Source organism: Zootoca vivipara, chromosome 8, assembly GCF_965207765.1.
Source record: "Zootoca vivipara chromosome 8, rZooViv2.hap1.1, whole genome shotgun sequence".
Lineage (NCBI taxonomy): Eukaryota > Metazoa > Chordata > Lepidosauria > Squamata > Lacertidae > Zootoca > Zootoca vivipara.
Genome location: NC_142591.1, coordinates 66,889,375 through 66,910,131, shown reverse-complemented (window position 1 = coordinate 66,910,131; position 20,757 = coordinate 66,889,375). Strand labels below are relative to the sequence as shown.

The window sequence follows — 20,757 nt, the reverse complement described above, 5'->3', positions numbered from 1 at the left end:
TTGAGTACTCCGCGGGCCGGTCTGGAACGGATTAATCCACTTTCCATTACTTTCAATGGGAAAGTTCGCTTCAGGTTAAGTACAGACTTCTAGAACCAATTGTGTACTTAAACCGAGGTACCACTGTATAGTCATTTGTGAGCTCTCTGGCATTACTCCAGTTAATTGCTGGCAAATGCCTGTGGTTGTGAGTCAGAGGCAAGGCATTTAATTGATTGCCAGGAAGCTGAACTTCACTGTACACATTTACCTTTGTTATAGAGAAGGCTTGCAGGGACCTGCCCACTTGCCATTAAAGCCACTGACACAATCCATCTAGAAATATTTAAATCCTATGCACATAAATGCATAGTGCATGACTTACGAAGGAAATGCCCTGCAGCTTCAATCTATAGATACTGTTTTACCTAGGAATCTACCGGTTTGTTGTGACTACTTCATGCCATCGGAACAGAGCCCTACTGTGAAGACTGTGCGTTGGTCAGTGTGCACTGATCTACACACATAAAACAAATTCACACACAGGCATCTTCCAAAAACCCAACCCAAATCCCAAAAGTCCCATGACGATCAACAAATGGTAACGGGGTAGGATCGTGAAATCTGGAAGCCCCTAGTCATGAACCAGCACATGGGTGGTGGGTACAGATTCAGTCGTTCTGACTCAAGGAATGAGGCAGTTGAGCAGCTCAGCAGCTGTATCCATGACTGAGCAGCCCTTTTTAGGATCCACTCTGCTCACCCCCAAAAGGGGGAGGGGCTAGAAAAGGTGCCCTAAACATAGTCTGCCTCCCTTTTTCCCTGACTGGATTACCGCGCCCAGTGGGGTCACCACCTAGCAGTCGTAAAAGACAATTGAACTTTGGAACATAGAATATACAGACTTTGTCAGATAGGAAAGACAGGCGAACTAATATCATTGTACTGGAAGAAGCAAAGATCACTAGTGTTGAAGCAATGATTCTTCAACATCAACTTTGTTGGACTGGTCATGTTGTGCGGATGACTGATCATAGTCTTCCAAAGCAACTACTCTATTCCAATCTTAAAAATACTACATAAAAAATGTAGTATAAACACTGACAACTGGGAAACACTGGCCTGTGAGCGCTCCAGTTGGAGAACAGCCTTTACCAAAGGTGTCATGGGCTTTGAAGACACTCGAACTCGGGACACACGGGAGAAACGTGCTAAGAGGAAGGCACGCTTGGCAAATCCACACCGTGATCAACTCTCGCCCGGAAACCAATGTCCCCACTGTGGAAGGACATGTGGAACCAGAATTGGCCTCCACAGTCACTTACGGACTCATTGTTAAAACCGTGTTAATGGAAGACAATCTTACTTGGCTACAAGTGATCGCCAAAGAAGAAGACTGTTTTACCAAACACTGTAGTGGAACACACATATGCATACACATATAAACATTTGTATAAAGAAAGGTAGGCTGTGGTTCATCTCTATGTGTATCTTAAGAAGCTTTGTTCCTGACTCCAGGGACGTCTCTATTGCTTATTTGTATTATTTTCCCTTAAAATGTTTATATAGTACCCTCACCCGAAAAGATTCAGATTAATAAGATGGAAGATTCTTATGAGTACTCAGCTTTCTTGCATTTCAAAAAGAATAAGAAAACAGGAACAGAATCATAATGAAGAGAAATAAAAACGCAATAGGAGGATTTCATACCATAAAGCTCTTGTAAGCCATGTTGCATTTGATGCCAAATTCTCACTTTTGTTTCGTGGGGTTTTGCATGTTAATACTGCATGTGAATACTGGCAAGAGTTTTGCTCAAACAAAAAGCAGCCGAGCTTCTTCAAAGCACCACTGAGCACAGCACCCAGTGGCAGCTGATGGATACTCAGTTTTCCTGTGATGTGGCATTTTAATGAGATGCTCCAGTGAGAGTGGGTGGTCAGGCTTCAAAGAGAAATCTTATCCTGCATCCTATTTGGCCGCTTCACTTTCAGTGTTTTGCAGGAAGCTAAGCTTACCTCTCTCATTCTGCTGAAGCAGCTGAATTGGAAGGAAAGTCTGGATGAAACTTCATGCCGTCGGCTGAAAGAGTCTGGGTGGAGGGGGAAAGGGGGGGCCCTGCACTTTGCTTTGAAACAGGTCACAACATTTCAAACAGAAGCACAACCAACATCCTCTGCTGCCTCCTGCTCTTTGGAGGTGGCTACGGTTATGTTTTAAAGAGGTGCTGCAAAGAAGAAACATTATAATTATTTCTCTTACCAGAAGATGCTTACACAGGCTTGAAATACCAACAAACATGGGGCTGTAGCCAACAAAATCACAATGTGCACAGAAGAACTTCTGTGAGAGCGACCAAACCTCCCTTCCTTCTTCCCCCTCACTCTGCCACAATGCCCACAAATCTGCTCGGGGAGGGAAGAGGTTGAGGGGAAACCCAGAGCAGATTTGGGGGCAGTGGGTAGGGGAGGTAATAGAAATTCAATTGCATTCGCACAAGTCATTCCCTGAACCCACTGATGCAGTGGGATACAACCCATGGTTTACTGGTGGTATTTTGGTGGTTTAAACTTTGCATAGCACTATCATTATGGAAATATATAATGTTGAATACAGCATCTTACAACAATAAAGCAAATTCAATATTTTGAAGTTCAGTGCACTTTGAGTGCTAAGAATCCTAATGCAGTTTTATCGGTATACAAATGTTCATTTGGGGTACTTTGTCAAGTTCTGATTATGCCACATGGGGAATAGTGCAGAAAATGGAAATTAAAATTGCTGGGGTAGCAATGAAATGTATTATGACTGGGAAGGTGGGAGTCATGCCCTGGGGGGCAGGCTGCTTGCCAAAGCATGTTGCTTTACGTATGTGCAGTCATACAGGTTCTGAGCTTGCAGAACCTGTGTGACTGCACAGAGTTCTCAAAGCAGTGTAGGAATGTGAATTAAAATTTATCAGGGTTGAAGTGGAATATGTCCTCTGCAGAAAGTGGTATAAAAGCAGGGCTTTAAATTTTATTCCCCTCAAAAAGAGTATAAGGAAATTTGAAATAAAGGTATTTTAAAAACAAAAACAGAAAAAAGAGTATAAGGAAGGCAAATACTGTATGATACAAGTTTATAAGATTAGAGATGGAGTGCATGAACAGAAAGTCATCAAATGAAACTGATTGGCAAAACAAGAATGAATGTTCATCGACATGGAGTATAAATAACACATGGAACTCTTGCTACCATATGAGCCAACTCCTTTGCCCCCCAATAAAATAATTGAGAAGGCTGCCCCCCCAAAAAAAGTTTATAGGCATTACCATTCAAATGGTGCTCATGCACTGTGTCTTGTGATCGAGAATGTGGGGCAGAGCTTACCTGCGTCCCAAAATTTTATTGAAGTTGGTACTCATGCTTGCCACAAAATGGTGCCTAGGTCTATCAATGGCTACTAGTGATGGTAGCAAAATCTGGATCTTCCCATTCAGAGGCAGTATATCATAACATAAGCTGAAATAGTGTGAGAGCTTTCTCCACAATAATCTATTTGTGAACTTTTCAGAAGCATACAGATGGCCACAGTTGAAGCCTTAACATTAGGAAAAACGGATCTCCCATCTTCAGCCACTTAGCTTTTAGAAATTTGGTTAATGCTCATGTTTTGGGTTGCCTGAGGCAGAAGACAAGATGCAGAAGCTGACCGGACTAGTAGTTGAACGTTACTTCCGCACTGCATCAAGATGGTGTTGTGCACCACACTTGAGGACATCACGTTCACCCCCAGCACCTGGAGCCCAAGGTGCCCACTTGATTCCACCTAATGGTAGGGCTGGCCCTGCTCCAAGCTGTTTTCAAACACAACACAGTTTGTGACTTTTTACAGTATAGAAAACTTTATTGACCAATAGTAAAAATACATATGCCAAATTGCAGACTTTTTTAAAAAAATCAAATGTGCCAATAAGAGGGAAATTGTTTTTCCACAGAGAATATTTACAACTTTGAAAGTCTCTCCTAGTTATTGGAAGAATACTATGTTATGAAAATAAGGAAATATCCAGTTAAACCACCAATAGTATTTGTTAAAGACAATAAGTTACAAAGTTATAAAATGCAGAGAACATAATACATTCAAAATTCAATACATTGTTATAACAGGAAACAATTTGATCCGTCAGAATTATCTTCCTTATTCCATTTCTATTTCTTTTCTATAATATAGTTTTACTTGGTGTCCAAGACAACCAAATGATGTTGCACAAAGTGGAATGAATGTTGAAAAGCAAAGAGAGCTGCATATGAAACTGGGAGTACTTTCTTGAAAAAAAAACCCATTTACAAAGATGCAGAACAGTTATAAAACAAGTGAATGTTAGTGTAATAGATAAGAGCTCAGTTATAATCACCCTCATCTCTGTTAGCACTACCGTATTTACCTAAGAGCAGTAAAATGCAGTTGGGCTGAGTAGCCAACAATAATTTCTATAAGCCAGCATGAATGGCAAAAGGTGCATCTGAGCAAAGGCAGAGTGCTTTGCTCTTTCCACTGAGCCAAATATATTCCTCACACTCAGAGTCCAGAATGAAAGGGGTGCTTACAGGAAAGATTGAAAGGCTTCTACCCTCCAGCATTATCCACACTTGTTCGATTTAGAAATTAAACACTTGTTCTATTTAGAAATTTAAATTCAACAACATCAAGGCAGCTTTTCATTGGAACTAAGGAATGTGCAGTTAAAAGAAACAAGCAGGTGCTGTGGAATCAAGATGTAGAGAAGGCCACCTCCTTTAAAAGAGGATTAGACAAATTCATGGAGCAATAATAGCTATCAGTGGCTACGAACCATGAGGGCTATGTTCTGCCTCAAATGTTGGAGGCACTGCACCTCCGAATACCACTTGCTTGGAATGACAAGTGCGAAGAGAGTTGGGGCTTCTCACAGGCATGTAGTTGGCCATTGTGAGATCAGGATGGGCCTTTAGCCTGATCCAGCTACAGAACCAGAGCACACAAGGAAAATGACTTTAAGATGGAGCAGCTACCTCCAGTTCAGCCAGAGGCTTGGGGAAGGCATAGCAGGTTTAGCAAGGCAGGTTTAGCAATTCATCAGCAGTGGCTGAATAGGAGAAAGATACTGTACTTTTTGTTTAAGGAGCAAAATATTACAGTGGCTTATTGGTGCAGGCTGTTCAGAAGCATTAAATTTATGGGTGCCATGACAACAGGGGTAACTGTAATCATTGACTCCTGACAACAGGTGAGGAATACTATCCCAAGTTAGCTGCACACAAACAACTTAATTTATTTTGTTACCCAGAATTAGTGCATCACAAAACATTAGCTTTCAGTAGACCCACAGCAGATTAGTCTTCAAAATGCAGTTTTAAAAGTCACATTATGTAACGATTCTAAACTGCACAGTGTATATCATTGTGGGCCAGGCTTTTAACTCATTTTTTATCATTACAGTACAACTGACTTGGAAAAGATGATGTAGGGCTCTATCACATTATGCTGTGCTTGGCATAAGGAGACATCACCCTGTGTAAAATCCAGGAAATATTCTAAAGTATAGGGGCATCTTCTGCAGCCTTTTTAACAAGGTTTACTCTACCTGTGAAAGGAACAAATTGTAAAGAAAGATGAAGAGGGACTTGGCTGTGCTTCCTTCTGCTCTTTTATGAGAAGCGGCAAAGGGCAAGAGTACTGCTATGACATCCAAATTGTTTGCCTTCTTTAGCTCGCTTGCTATGCACGCAACCTAACTCAGTGCCACAATATCTTAGTTACTAGGGCCATCCAGTCAAAAGGGCAAGGGGATTGGAAAGAATACAACATTCCTGAGCCACAGCAGGATTGGAGATGCTGGAGCCTGCGGTCAGTTAAACTGAATGCAGAGGAAATATGATCCAGTGAAACTGCAAGTGACTTTGGCATCAAAGGGGAAAGACCCAGGACAGTTTACCCAAGCCCTGCTAAGCATAATCACACCCTTTCCTTGATAAATGTGCTGCCCTTGTGCTTCAGAGCTGCCCAAACATACATTCAGTATATTTATTTATTGAATTTGTATACCACCCTTCATTCAAAGATCACAGGGTGGTTCACAACATAAAAATACAAACGAGAACACAAAATATGTAACAAAAAATACCAATAACCACCCCCTTTCACAAACACATTTAAAAGGCCACCCATTGCATTGCATGTTAATCAACCCAAGGCCTAGCTATAGAGAAACATTTCACCTGGTGCCTAAAGAGATGTAATGAAGGCGCCAGGCGAGCCTCCTTGGGGTGAGCATTCCATAAAAAGGTCTGTTCTTGTGTTGCCACTCTCTGCACCTCTTGTGGAAGGGGCACACAAATAAAGTCCTCAGATGTTGATCACAGGATCCAGGTCCTTGATATGCACCTTTCTAGACAAGCAGCAAACCCCAACTGCTGCAATTCAACTGAATTTAAAGAGACAAGTTTCCTATTTCCAGTCTTCTACAGGATATCCTACCAGTTTCTTCCTAAACAAGTGAAAGCAAGCTTTGCTGTAGGACTACTGGACGTTTTTTATATCTTTGCCAGTTAGGGACATGGCACAGAAATCCCAAGCCTAGTGGGTATAAGCTAAAAGCACCAGGGTTGGAAGCCATGAAATTTGTCTGAATGGTCTTTACTGCCTTGACCCAGAATATCTGAGCAGCCCAGGAGCTGTTTTACAGCTCTGGAATAAGTGCTATATTATGGAAAAAGCTGAAACTATATCAGGTAGAACCAGACAGATTCGGTTTTGTAGATTCTACCTATAGACTAGAATAGTAGAAAGTGCTTGTTTTAATCAGTTGATGCTTCAAAGCTGATTAATCAATAAATGATCAATAAATGGACAGAAATCACACAAAAACTGATGTTTAAAATGCAATGACTTCTAGCTAAGTACTGTAACACACAGTTCTTCCATTTTCCAAGCTAATAGAAAACATTTTTTAAAAATTCCTTCAGTAGCACCTGAAAGACCAACTAAGTTTTTATTTTGGTATGAGCTTTTGTGTGCATGCACATTTCTTCAGATACACAGATGTATCAGATGTATCTGTGTATCTGAAGAAGTGTGCATGCACATGAAAGCTCATACCAAAATAAAAACTTAGTTGGTCTTTAAGGTGCTACTGAAGGAATTTTTTTTATTTTGCTTCGACTCAGACCAACACGGCTACCTACCTGTATTTTTAAAAAAAAATATAGAAGGTTACAGCTTAGATCCTCAAAACTACAAAAGGCTAGGAAATTAGCTTCATAGGTACTGTGGTCTATATGTTGTCTCAAAGGTCTATTCTGATAGGGGGGGAAGAAGGGGAAGGGAAGGGGATGGAGTTCAATGCTCAATTTATGCAGAATCTCACTTTATAAAATGCAAGCTACCGGTACTATTAGATAATGCTCAAGCCTCAGATTTGAAAGGTACCACCCTGAGTAGAAACACTGAGGTTAAGTAAATTCCCAGGTAACATGTGAACAGTGGTTGGCTTCACCACTCCCCACCTTACTTTACTTGAGCATAATAATAATATTAATAATGAAGGATAGGAGAGAGGTATATAACAAAGCATCCTGTTATGTAAGCTAAACAACTGATCTGTGCTATACTTGTATAAAAGTAGCTACTTTCAAAACTGGTTCTGATTCAAGAGTCCCTTTCCATTTCAGTGTTTAGACCATAACATAAAATATTACTAATGGCCCAAAAATTATGAGCCATTGCACCTAAGATTTTTATTTTATTTTTACAAAAATAGCTTGTCTACTAGACCCAATACAAATGCCTGCAGAGAAGCATCTGCACCAGTGACCACCCAGTATTCTTACAATACAGTTGCAGTTCATAAAGACAGTTGCACAGCTTTGGCAGAGGCAAAAGCAGGGTCCCTATTACATTTCTCAGCAGCATTCCATGGGCTGTTGGACCACATAAATCAGAAGTGGATGTACATGTGTACTTGCCAGATTTGATAATAAGAAAGGGGCATGTGAGAAATCCCCATTTCACAAAAGAACCCCTCCCCCCAAAAATAAGACAAATGAAAAATTCAACCCTGCCAAAAACCAAAATAGGGAGATACCTTGGTAAGTACCAAAAGGGGACTTCTGAGGGAGATGTAGTATCCACTGGCACCACACTGGAGAACCTAGGGTAATTCTCTGGCCTGCAGGTCAGAGCTGACTGATAAGAGCAGCAAAGGCAGACACTGGGCTATGCTTCAGCCACAAGTGCTCAGGTCACTGCTTGTACTTTGCAGCCTAAGCCGATTCTCCAAGAATGAGACTGTGCTGTTATTCTCACATGGTGCATCAGCTTCTCCCTGCCCCTGTGTGACCCACCTATTTATGATACAGTAAATAGCAATGCTAGAAGGTTGTAGTTTTATAACACAGCTCAAGATACCTTCCATCTCCACTACTGCAATGCAGTGTGACATAAAGGTTATAAAAAGCAGTACTTACTTATTCATTATCTTTTTCAGATCAAACTTACTGCTAGCTAGGACATGTCCAAAGTTTGAAGAGGAAGCTGTTGCTAGGCCCCTCACAATGAAATTTTAGTTTTACCTGAAGTGCGACCAAGGAGGATATTGTGGCACCTCCTTGCAAAGTAGAGTGCAACAGTCATTTCCAGTGTAACACAGACTCCATCCATGAGCTGAAATGACTCACGTAGCAATTTTCACCGTTTTAAGCATTTGAACTATGACCAGACTCCTGAGCTTTCCTTGAATCTGAAGAGGAATGGGCAAACAAGACTGATCCCTTGGGACTGCCTGGCTGGGAAACATCAAGGTGCGGATGACCAACTTGGAGGGGAAGGGATTCAATTAGATCACTTCTGGGAGTTGTCCTGTTATATGCATACAAAAAAAAGAAAGAAAAGACATTATACATTGAAACAGATGATAAACTAAATACGCATCTTTTTAAAAACACAATAGGTCCTATGAACTATTCGGAGAATGATGTTATTAGGCGGCCTATATAATTGCTGTAAATCAGGGATGGGGAATCTATGGCCTTCTAGTTGTTGTTGGTGTACTAAAACTCCCATCATCCTTAACCATTGGACATGTTGGGTGGGGCTGATGGGAGATGGAGATGGAGTCCAGCAACATCTGAAGGGCCCCAGTTTCCCCATCCCTGCTGCAAACAAAACAAACACTCAGGTTTAAAAAATGGTGATTGATTATTAGGCATGCCGTTTTCAACTAAAGTTTTTGGGTAGCAGGGATGGAAAAAGCCTTTAGTAGAAAAGCTGCTATCACTCAGAACTAACAACATGGGATATATTTGTCTTTGAATCAGGCATCAGGATCAGTGTTAGAAATTGAGATATGAAAGCTAGGAGCTAAATGGCACCTTAAACCTAGGTTATGGGAGTAACAATGGAATGTTTTTAAAGTGTGCCTACACAAAATACAAAGCTGAAAATGAATGAACTGCAGCTAAAATATTATGTTCATTTTTCACATGGTCTAGTCCTTCCCCTGCCCATCTCCCTAATTTTCTTAAGAGGGTCTCTTCTCCAGTCTTCAGAGAGTAGCTGGAAGAGGGAGGTAGAAAAAGGTCCTCCTTTCCTTCCACTCTGCAGTTTTAATCTGAAATCTTAGGCACAGTACTGCGCCCAGAGCTCAGAAACTGCTTGCACTAATGAAATTCCTTGTCACTTAATGCACCTAGAACAATGGGAGTTTCAAACACTGATCAGGATTCTTACAGTATAACCCAGCAAATTCCAGATCCTGGTTCTGCACCAAGAGCAAGGGACCTTTGTCTTTGCTGCATGATTGCCTACATTGCTATGAAAACTTAATGAAAATACTGTAGAATATTTGGGTATCAAGGTGGACCAAAACACAACTTCATTAAAGTAAAACAACATTTGTTTTCATAATTTATCAGTGTGCACTGAATTTTTACAATATTTATGCTGTTTTGTGGGAGTTGAATCTTTTTATAGATGCATAACTGAAACGTAAGGACACTGAGCCACCTTGTGCAAACATGTCAGGTCTCCCAGATCCAATCCAACAAGAGTGCACAGGCTCCCACACTGGGAGTTCACATGGCAATTCATCCAACTGGGCCCTTGATTTTCTCCTGAACTGCTTAGTCTCACTGTTAATATCTTCTACCTTGGCTTGTATCCTCTTAAATTCTAGCCAAGTATCTGAACAATTACACCTTGCATTCTATATTCAGGTGTTCAGAGGTGTGCGTCTAAGACAATGTAGCTACCATTGCTTACAGATTGGTTTAGGTGCCCACTCCAGCGCAGATGCTGCAGCTCCATGGAATAAAAAGCTTGTTTTCAAGATTTATTTTCCATTTCCTGCTATTTTAAAGTAAAATGCAGTATTTTTCTTTTCTGGTGGTAGTAACAACCAGCATGCAATAGTTAAAAACACATAAAATTAAGGGAAAGGCAATTACCTTCCTTCGACCATTCTTTTCATGCTTTCAGATAAGCTGGCAATATCCTGTGTGTTGTCTGCCTTCCCTTTCTTTTCTAGCTGTTCCAAAGCCACTTTAGGGCTGGGTAACATGTGCAGTGCACTTTGTTCGCTGGGGGCAAACTCTTCCCCTTTCACTTTCTGGCTGGCTGTTCCATCTGCTTCCATCTCTCTCTCAGACGTTTCAGGACAGCTTTTGATCTCAGTGAACGTGTCTTGGCTTAAGTAATCATGGTTTGCGATGGCCATGGCAGAAGTTCCGTGATTGGTTGTGACAGCTGTGCTGGTCCCCATTGACTTTGAAATCACCTTCAGTTTGTGAGAGCCGGATTTGTAGTGCTTCTTTTTGTGCTTCGCTTTAGAGTTGTGCTTCAAGAAAAATTCACATGACTCTTGCAATACTCTTCGGCTTTCACTGATTGGACTGATTGGGAGAAGACAATACATGGTGATTACAACCCTCCTCCATAACTATTTAGATGTGCTAATTGCATTCAGATGTGAAAACCCTTATCATGCTGAAGTCAATGTCAAAACTACCAATTTTAAGATGTGACACACTGCACTCTTAACTCATTTTTTATTTTCTTTCATAGAATTCTAGAGCTGGAAGGGACCCAATGGATCAGCTAGTCCAACCCTCTGCAATGCAGGAATTACAGCTAAGAATCCCTACAGATGAACATTCAGCCTCTGTTTAAAAATCTCCATTACAGGAGAGCCCACCACCTTCTATGGTAGCCTCTTCCATTGTCAAATACCTCTTACTGTCAGAAAGGTATTCCTTATGTTTAATCAGAATCTCCTTTCTGGTAATTTGAATCCATTAGTTTGGGTCCTACCTACCCTTCAGAGCAGGAGAAAACAAGGTTGCTCCATCATCCATGTGACACCCTTCAGATATTTCAAGCTGGCTATCATAAAAGCTCTGCTTTCTCCAGACTAAACATATCTAACTCCCTCAATCACTTCTCAAAAGGATTGGTTTCCAGACCTTTTATCACCTTGGTAGCCTTCCTTCTGCACATATTCCAGCTTGTCAATATCCAACTTAAAACTGTGATGCCCAGAACTGGACACAGTAGTCCAAGTTGTGGTCTGACCAAGGCAGAATAGAGCAGTAACAGTTATTTCCCTTGATCTGGACATGATCCTTCTGTTGATGCAGTCTAGAATTGCATTAGCTTTTTTTGCTGCTGCATCACACTGTTGACTCATGTTGATCTTCTGGTCTACTAAGACCCCTAGGTCTTTCTCACAGGTACTGGAATCAAAGCCAGATGCCCCTCCATTTATATGGAGCAAGTCTATAAACTATTTATTGCTCCCATCTTTACAAAGGGTTGGAAATACCTTATCTAGTGCACAAGATCATGCTACAGTCATTTTAAGAGCTACTGCATTTTCCCCCAAATGTTTTAATTACAAGAAGGGATGTGAGAATGCATGATTTGCTCCAGGACATTGAGCAAGTTGGCACCACAGGCCCGTGTTCAATATTCTATGCAAGTAGCATCTGAACCACAATCCTGCAAGTACAAGAAACTTAGTTCTCCCTTAATTCTTACTTACTCAGCCACTCTCTTGGTACAGAAAACACACAACTTTATCAGACACTAGGCCTGTTGGGAAGTTTTCTCCACCTGTATTTTATCTTTATCCATGTCTTCATCTCTTTGCCCTTCAATAACTTTCCTAGTGAATCAAATGAAAGATCCATCTGGTTCTACACCATGAGAGGCAGGCAGATATTTTATTTATTTATATACCGTCCCATACCCAGAGGTCTCAGGGCGGTTCACAGAACCCGTGAGAAGCTCACAAGAGGGACATCAGGGCAACAATCTCCCTGGCAACTAATATTCAAAACAATATGATCATGATTAACATGCTCCCATTATCCCTAGCTAGCAGGACCAGTGGTCAGGGATGATAGGAATTGTAGTCCAAAAACAGCTGGAGACCCAAGTTTGGGAAACCCTGCTTTACACTTTTGGCCCACTCTGCTCCTTAGTCTTCACTCTTATTGCCTGCCCTCACCACAGAATCCCAAGTTGCTCAAAACTGGCTTCTCACTTTCCTCACAGAATCTGTATCATTTGCCAAAATTGTAGCCATTAATGCATTGAACTATTGGAATATTAATCAAATCACAGCAACTCACTCAGTGGCCAGAAATGGTGCTCCAGGTTTCACATTACTGCATAATATGGTTGTACATGTACAAGTGCAATATTTACCTTAAAGTAATAACACTCGGGATGTGGGTAAATAAATCTGACTACCTGGGACAAACCAGCAGGGTAATAAGGGGCTGTATTTGATAGAGAACATCACTTTGCTAAGACACACATATGAAATAGCTATACAATAACGGAAAAAGAAGGAATATGGAAAGGAATATACATCTTCATTGTAAAGGAATGTGGGCTGAAGGAGTTGAAGATAATTGCTTGCAAACCTTGAGTAAAGAAATTTAAAGAAATACAGAAATCTAAAAGCCGTATTAAGAATTCAGGATGCAAAGGAGAGTACTGTAATGGAAAAAAGTATTCCCAAGAGAACTTACACATAGCCTACATAAAACTGTTCAAAATATACTCCAGAAGAATTTAAACTGAATAACAGACCACTCTGTGGGAGCTTAGAGAAAATATTATTCTCAATTTCTCCTCTTCCTGAGATCAATCTCCAAATAATTATGCAATACCAAGCATCAAGAAAGACTGTATAAAAATATGGCATAGCATTAAAACATTCATGCTAATAATACAGGCTGTGAGAAAGGAGATAGAAAATCTGACCAAGTCACAGCCCTGCTGCTCAGGATTAAACTGCTCAGCCTCTTTTGCAAAAGGAGAAAACTGGCCATTTTACCAAGGAAGATTTGGTTTGGGAGGAAATTCAGCATCTGACTAACTACAGCTTTAAAAAATCCCCCATGCAAGGGCACTTCCAGACCTTGCAGTTGGTATTGCCTATAAGTTCCAATTCGAAGGCAGGGAGGGGACACTTAAACAATGATGACAACAGGAAGTTCCACATCAAAGATGAGAGACCACATGTTTTCGGGGGGGGGGGGATTGTTTTTTAACAACCTGCAATCCTATGAACAAAGTCAGGAAGCAACCCAAGATTCTCTCTGTCTCTCTCTCTGTCTCTGTCTCTCTCTCTCACACACACACACACTTTTAAAACACGCCAATTAACAGTGCCCACTAACTTTATCTTGTTGTTTTTAAAATATTACCACAAAAAATGTGTCTTACTCTCTTTTGCGATTCCTGTTGAAGAAACTTGCCCATTCTGAGCAAGTCTTCTTGCTTCCCACCCAGAAAACTGGAGAGATGCCAACAATTAAAGTCATAAGGTATTTCATCAGAAACAAAATTATTTCTGGTCTTGCCAATATCTTGACCTGGAAAATAATAACCATTCATTAAAAATTCAAAAGAAATATGGTTTTTCAACCCTATACTGCAAAGTAGAAAATGAATACAGTAGTGATACAGGAGTTTGCAGTTTTATATCAACTAAGCCGCACTCAGGCTTAAACAGCTTTAAGAAAACGAGAATACTGTACCTATGCTACACACTTAAAATAGCTTAATCACAATATTTTGTCATCAAAACTCCAGAAAATGAAATGCTGCAAGCGTAAGCAGGGAGAATATGATGCTATGACACAGTACTGAATGGTGTGGTTTTAATTTATTTAGAAAATGACACAAAAATAATAAATAAGCCTCAGGGTAGGGAACCTCCAGTCTGTAGCCAACTTTGGCCTGCCAGAGGTCCCAGTTTGGCCTCTCAGGCACTTTCTGGCAAAGCACCCACACCTGCCATACTTGTGGGGCCACTGCCTGCATGACTTCAAAGGAACAATGGCGAGCTTAAAGTGAGCTCCCCACTGTTCTTTTGCTGGAGCAAGGTATACTCCCCCTGCCCAGTAGTTGGTGGTGAGTGGAAGTATGCCTTGCTCCAGGATCATGATGGGGTTTGCATTGAAACCCCTACTAGAATAGAGGGAAAATGTATTAATGAGAGAAAAAACACAACACATAAGAGTTAAGTTACTCCAGCATCACAAAACTACAATTCCATAAATCCCTTAGGAGAAGCCTGAAGAAACTTCTTTAGAACTTGCCTGTGTTCTTAAATGTTGAAGACAGATACACTTAAGTCACAAAAAATGTGGCCACAGCTGTATAGAAAGGAGAAATGCATAACAAGTGTAGCTAATTCTTCTAAGTGCTCAGTACTAACCAATTTCTTTAGTGATACTCTGTACAGTAACACAGTTGTGTCATCTGAGTGCGCAGGAAAGACGATGGAACTGATGGGCTGAAGTTAATTAGAGGTGGCAGGATTTTCAGAGTGCCTTGGGGGTATGTACCAGTGTCTTTTCTGCTGTTCACTGCAAAATTAATCCACTCTTGTGAAGAACAGGCTCAAAAAAGGGCAATGATATTTAACTCAAGTGCTAACTTGCCTGTCTTACCTAGCACTCAGATTTTTATTTTGTATAGCTTGGCTAATTCAGGTCTCTCCATTGCCACCCTGGCCTATTTTTATTAGCTTCAGGATCATTTACTAGCTGATGCCAGAAATACTATTTTGAGTAAATAGTTATTTTAAAAAGCTTGAACCAAGCTGAATGTAATAATCTAATAAAGCAAAACCACTAAAAAGGAAATGCTCTGATATAAGTATTTTTTGCTTAAATAATCCATATCTATATACTGTATATAAAAATGTAAAAGGGACATGTTTGTTGGTCTCCACTTTTCACCGAAACCGTTTGACCGGTTGCGTTCAAATTTGGACACAATATCACATGCGGATATGCGAGGGTTTGCATACCATTTGCGTAGATAGATGTCACACCTGTGGCAGGTAAAGCAGGTAAAACACACTGTTCCCAAACACAAAACTCAAGACAGCCGGGGATGATGGGAGCACAGGAGAGGTTGCAGAACAGCGCCCTCTAGTGATGGCTACACTGGTACTGCAGCTAGGAAAGCTTCCCTCTCCACAGCATCTCGGCTCGGGTTTGCAGACTGGGCCGAGGGGGTGGGATAGGTCATGGGTCGGGACAGGGTGGGGCCAATCACAGGGATGAGCCACAGCAACGCGTGGCTGGGCCAGCTAGTATTGGAATAAATGCAGTATGAATCTAGGTTGGGATAGTCAAAGTGGTCCCTCTTGATGTTGGGGACTATAGCTTCCATAATTCCTGACCATTGGGCTGTCCTGCCTGGAGCTGATGGAAGTTCACATCTGGAGGCAACTATATAAGCCAAAATGAACTAACATTTTCCTAGTTATAACTAGATCAGAGGTTGCTATCTACAAGTATAAACTTCTGTTTTCATCTTTTTCCATTTTTGAGTGACTTAAAACCTCACTTTTATATGCAATGTAGATAACTTTCACATCTATTTTAGTGGGATGAAAAAAAGCATGTTTTAAGCAACAATATTAAAAATGACTTATCTTCAATATGAACAGATGGGCGTCAAATCTGAAGGATTATTATCTAGCAGCATATTAGTTTTGCTGTTGTTTTTAGACAGTCTTTTTAAATTTTCTCCTTAGGAAATAATAGCTAGAAGTCACTAACATCTTCAAGGAGGGTTCTAAAGAGAATTTTATTCCATTGCTTTGTACTCAAAGAGTTTATACTTTCTAGGACAATATTAATCGGAGGAAGACTGGATTCCACATTGAACACTAGGTCAGGACAACTAAGAGGCTTTAGAACTGAAGAATAATAGACAAAGCAGTATCACAGTTGTTGCTGCAATCAAATCCCCAGCATTGCATATATGTGCAGCAGCAGTAACAAATACCAATATTCTTAATTATTCAGGTACCTGTATAAATTGTGCAAGTATTTCACCCTTACCTGATAAGGGCAAGGTATATGGAACTTAACGCAATGGTCATAAACCCAAGTGGTTTCCCATATCTTCCTGTACACCTGCTCGTAGATATAACATCCCAAGAGCATCACTAAAGGTACCAGGTATAAGCCACTGAAGACACCGATTCGAATCATGAATTTCTTCAGCTTTTCTTGATTCCTGCCATCATTCTGTATAACTTGCCGCACATGATTTAGAGAAATTATGCCTGCTAAGAGGAGAGACAATCCAACAAAGACACAAAGGCACAAAGGCAAAAGGACAAAATATCTGGAAGCATCCAGGTCATAGAGGCCAACAAAACAAACCCCGCTGATGTTGTCACCTTCCACTTTGTTCATGGCAAGCAGCATAATGGTGAGAAAGCCAGGCATGCCCCAGGCAATTGCATGGAACCACATTGCCTTTTGCTCAATAGCTTCACAACTCCACTTTCGTCCGGCAGCTAGGAACCAAGTGACTGTGAGGATCACCCACCACACAGTTCCAGCCATGGTGAAAAAGTACAGAGCCATAAAAACAATTGTGCAGGCTTTGTTCTGAGAACCAAGAACAACTGTCTCTCCAAGCTGCAGTTTTTCATCTACCTTATTACAGGCAGTTCTGTTTCCCAGGACAAACCCAAGGAAGTATACCAGAGACACTATGCTGTAACAAACAGAATAATATATTATTGGCCTCTCTGGGTATCTGAACCGCTTAACATCAATCAAAAACGTTAGGAATGTGAACAGAGTCGCGCAAAGGCAAAAAATTGAAACAATCCCAATGAAGCTTTTGGCGACATCTAGCTCATGATTATTGAAGTACATGTTGGGACAGGGGGGTGCACAGTGATCAATTCCCAAAAACTTGTAGCCTTGGCCACCAGAGGTCTGCAGATGACGTGGACACCAAAATCCATAATCTCTTCTGGGCTGTCCTGGAGTCTTCTTAGTGTCATGGGATTTTGTAGTGAGAGAAGGAGTGACAGCAGCAGTTTCATCACAATCCTCCAACCTAGAAAAGGAAAGAGAGGAAATGCAGAGGGACCACTCGGTGCCATTTCCCTAGAGGCTCAGAGCACATACTTCAGATGCATGGTTATCAAACTAGACTGGGACTGGGATCACAAAGAATAAAAACAGATTTTTTAAAAAAGGAAACATAACCTCAATTACAGGGGCGAGGAGCCTCCAGCTTGCGAGCCAATCTTGCTCCACCAGGGGCTCCAAGATTACACAGCCAAGGTAGTAGGATTTAGTCCATTTGCCGATTTAGCAGGGATTAAAACCCTGGACAAAAGTGCCATTTGAAGCAGTGCATGCCCACAGATCTGAGGGAGCAGGGAGGTACATATGAGAGGAAATGCTTGTCTATGCAGACCCCAGACCAGGTAGATTTTTTAAAGTTTTCATTAGCACTTTGTACAGGGCCTAGAAGCTAACAGAAAGCCAGTATAGATATGCTAAAATAGCTGTGGCCTGTGTCAGTCAAGAAGCAACCCACAACATTCTTCCAACCATCTTTCAAGGCAGCTCCAGGAAGAGTGATCTGGAGTAGTCATTGTAAGAGTTTTCCAAAGCAAGTATAGCTGAGGCCAAACACTTGCCTGAGAGATGCAGCCATAAAACCATAGAATTGTAGAGAAGTAAGGGACCACAAGGATCATCTCGTCCAGCCTCCTGTAAATATGCAGCTGTCCCATCCGGGCATCAGACCTGTAACCTTGGCATTATCAGCACCATGCTTTAACCAACTGAGCTACTCGGGCATGACTGGCCACTGCTTCCATTGCTTTATATGTATAACACAGATTTTTTTTTAAGTATTAAAGCTATTTATAAATGCTCTTAAAATAAAGTGGCCTCCAAATGCACATGTCCTTTATAGGAGATATCATATTATGTGCTTAATGACCATGGCAGAAGAAAAGACAACAATAAAGTTCTTCTTCCAAAGTGCTTCAACTCTGAGATGGGGACTCAAGGTATGAGTTTTTCTTAATCCTTCAATCTTCCTCACCCCAGTTGCTATTTACCAACTACCATGCATGCAAGTCCTGTAATGATCTTTGTTTCCTATACAGTATAGATGAGCAAGAATCTGAAGCACTAAAGAGCTTGTACAGAAGAGAACGGAAAAGTTGAAGAGTCTAGGTTGAAATATATACAGTATATTCCTGCGTATAAGACTACTTTTTAACCCAGGAAAATCTTCTCAAAAGTCAGGGGTCGTCTTATACGCTGGGTCGAATTTCTTATACAGCGAGTATATCCCAAACTCTATATTTTAACTGGAAAAGTTGGGGGTCGTCTTATACGCCCAGTCGTCTTATACGCTGGAATATAAGGTATGCAAAGCAAATTAGCTTATTCACTTCATCAGATATACACTTGGTCCAAGCACATGCATAAACCTGGCAGTGCTCCTCTCCCCTTGAAAGAGCAGGCACACTCTTCTCATCACAAATAATCCTGGGGAGTCCAATTCACAACTGTTCTCCCTAAAAAAAAAAGGGAATGAAAGAACTGCATGCGCTCAGGGTGATGGGTGTCATCACACAAATAGATTGCAACAAAGAGCATCTGTTTATACAGAAGATCATCTGTGTGGAGGAGGCACACATGCTAATACGTAACAAACAAAGAGAAGTTTATTGCATGAATGTATGGACTAGGACTTTGTCTTAGGTCAAAGTAAAATACATTAGAAATAAAGAGAATTAAAAACACTGTACCTGCTGCATTCAAGTTCCTCATTCCAATTAATTCCAAAAGTGTTTATCACTTGTTTACAGTCAGAGTACACTCTTTCACAGAGACTTCGGCATGGGTGAATCACACGCGATTGATCCAAACAGGCAGGCACAAATGCTTTGCAAAGAAATGCATGAATATCTGGTGAGCACTGGACATTCAGAAGAGGAAGGAAATCCTTTGGGAGAGGAAAAATGGTACTTTGATTAGCACATCTACAAAGAAATCAGAACAAAGCAACGTTGGCTCTAATCAATGTACCCTGCATTCTTTTTCTTGTAAAACTGACACTGTCTTGTTACAAAATTTGAGTTACAAAAGATTAGTAAAACATTAGATTTCAGAAGTGGAACAAGTGTTAAAATGGAGGTCGAGGGCACTCCAGCTCATTTCCTCTCATCTGCCTTTGCCAATAGCCATGTTTCACATTTCCCCATCTCTCCTACTGCTGCTGTTGCCCTGCATAGGGAAATGTAGACTTCAAGGCAATGCCAGATTCCTAGAGCATCTTGCTAAGCAGAGGAAAGGTAAGTTTGGAAGTATATAAAAAAACTGGAGTGTGCAGCAAATTGAAAGTTGTGACTGCAAAACATTGAATTTGGACATTTGCACCTTGCAATTTCTTTCCAGTTAGATTAATGCAACTCCCGTGTATCTTAACATGGTCAACATAAAACTTTTTAAAACATCAGGAAGCAGTTGGCTCCAGGGAGAACCACAGAAGCCCACTGCAACAGCTACTGAAAGCCCATAGACCGTGCAAGATTTCTGGAATTTAATTTTGACAGAAATGATCAACATTACTAAAGAAACTACTGTTTCTTGTCCAAAATTTATGTTACTGAATATTTTTGATGAAACCAATGTATATTGTCAAACAGAATTGGTCTTATATATGATCTTGGCAGCATGAACTGTAATTGCAACTCAATGTAAAAAAGCCTAAAATCTTACACTGGATGCTTGGTACCACTCACCTCTGGAATATATGTATAGTAGGGTAAAACCATGCATAATTTGAGATTTCAACAAGGACTACAACCTCCAGACACTTCCTATATGATTTAGCATATAAGAACCATCATTTCCAATACAAACCTCTTCTAAAACAGGCCTGGTAAATCTAGATTCTAGAACTATACTTGATAATCTGATAACGTTGATAGTCTTTACCTGGACTTTGTTATTTTAACCCATGAGCAACTGTACTCATGCCTATTTTATAGTTTTGTTTTTCATCTGTTAATTTTCATCTGTTGCTATAACTGTTCTCTTTGCTATATATGAATTATAAAATGAAATAATAAAATACTTGACCAAAAAGCAAGCCCACAGAGCAAGAAATTCAGCACCAAAAGGCTTTTGGGAGTTTCATGCTATAGGCATATATATAGACTATTTGTTTAAGGAATGTATGCACAGAATGACTTCATTTGTTTATTTTATTTATTTCATAAAATTTATTCACTGTTTGTTTATATAAAAAAACCCTCAATGTAGTTTACAAGATAAAACAAAAAATAAAGAAAAAATTACAACCCTACTTTAACACATACAAAACTTAAAATACTAAAAGAGATTAAAATTGCCTCAACTTTCTAAGCATCTGTGCTTGTTTAAACAAGA

General features: G+C 40.5%; 1 protein-coding gene across 5 annotated transcripts in view; it reads right to left on the bottom strand.

Moving 5' to 3' along the window:
• Nucleotides 1–7,241: 7,241 nt before the first annotated feature.
• The window catches only part of FZD6 (frizzled class receptor 6), a 23,140-nt gene continuing 9,624 nt past the window's right edge, over nucleotides 7,242–20,757 (bottom strand). For all 5 annotated transcript variants that reach the window (XM_035124543.3, XM_060277677.2, XM_035124542.3 and 2 more), the window contains exons 3-7: nucleotides 19,113–19,309; nucleotides 16,375–17,392; nucleotides 13,736–13,884; nucleotides 10,447–10,890; nucleotides 7,242–8,860 (exon numbers count right to left, since the gene is read on the bottom strand). In XM_035124543.3, coding sequence (XP_034980434.2) covers nucleotides 8,698–8,860; nucleotides 10,447–10,890; nucleotides 13,736–13,884; nucleotides 16,375–17,392; nucleotides 19,113–19,309 — 1,971 coding nt within the window. In that variant the 3' untranslated portion in view covers nucleotides 7,242–8,697. The remainder of the gene's footprint in view (nucleotides 8,861–10,446; nucleotides 10,891–13,735; nucleotides 13,885–16,374; nucleotides 17,393–19,112; nucleotides 19,310–20,757) is intronic.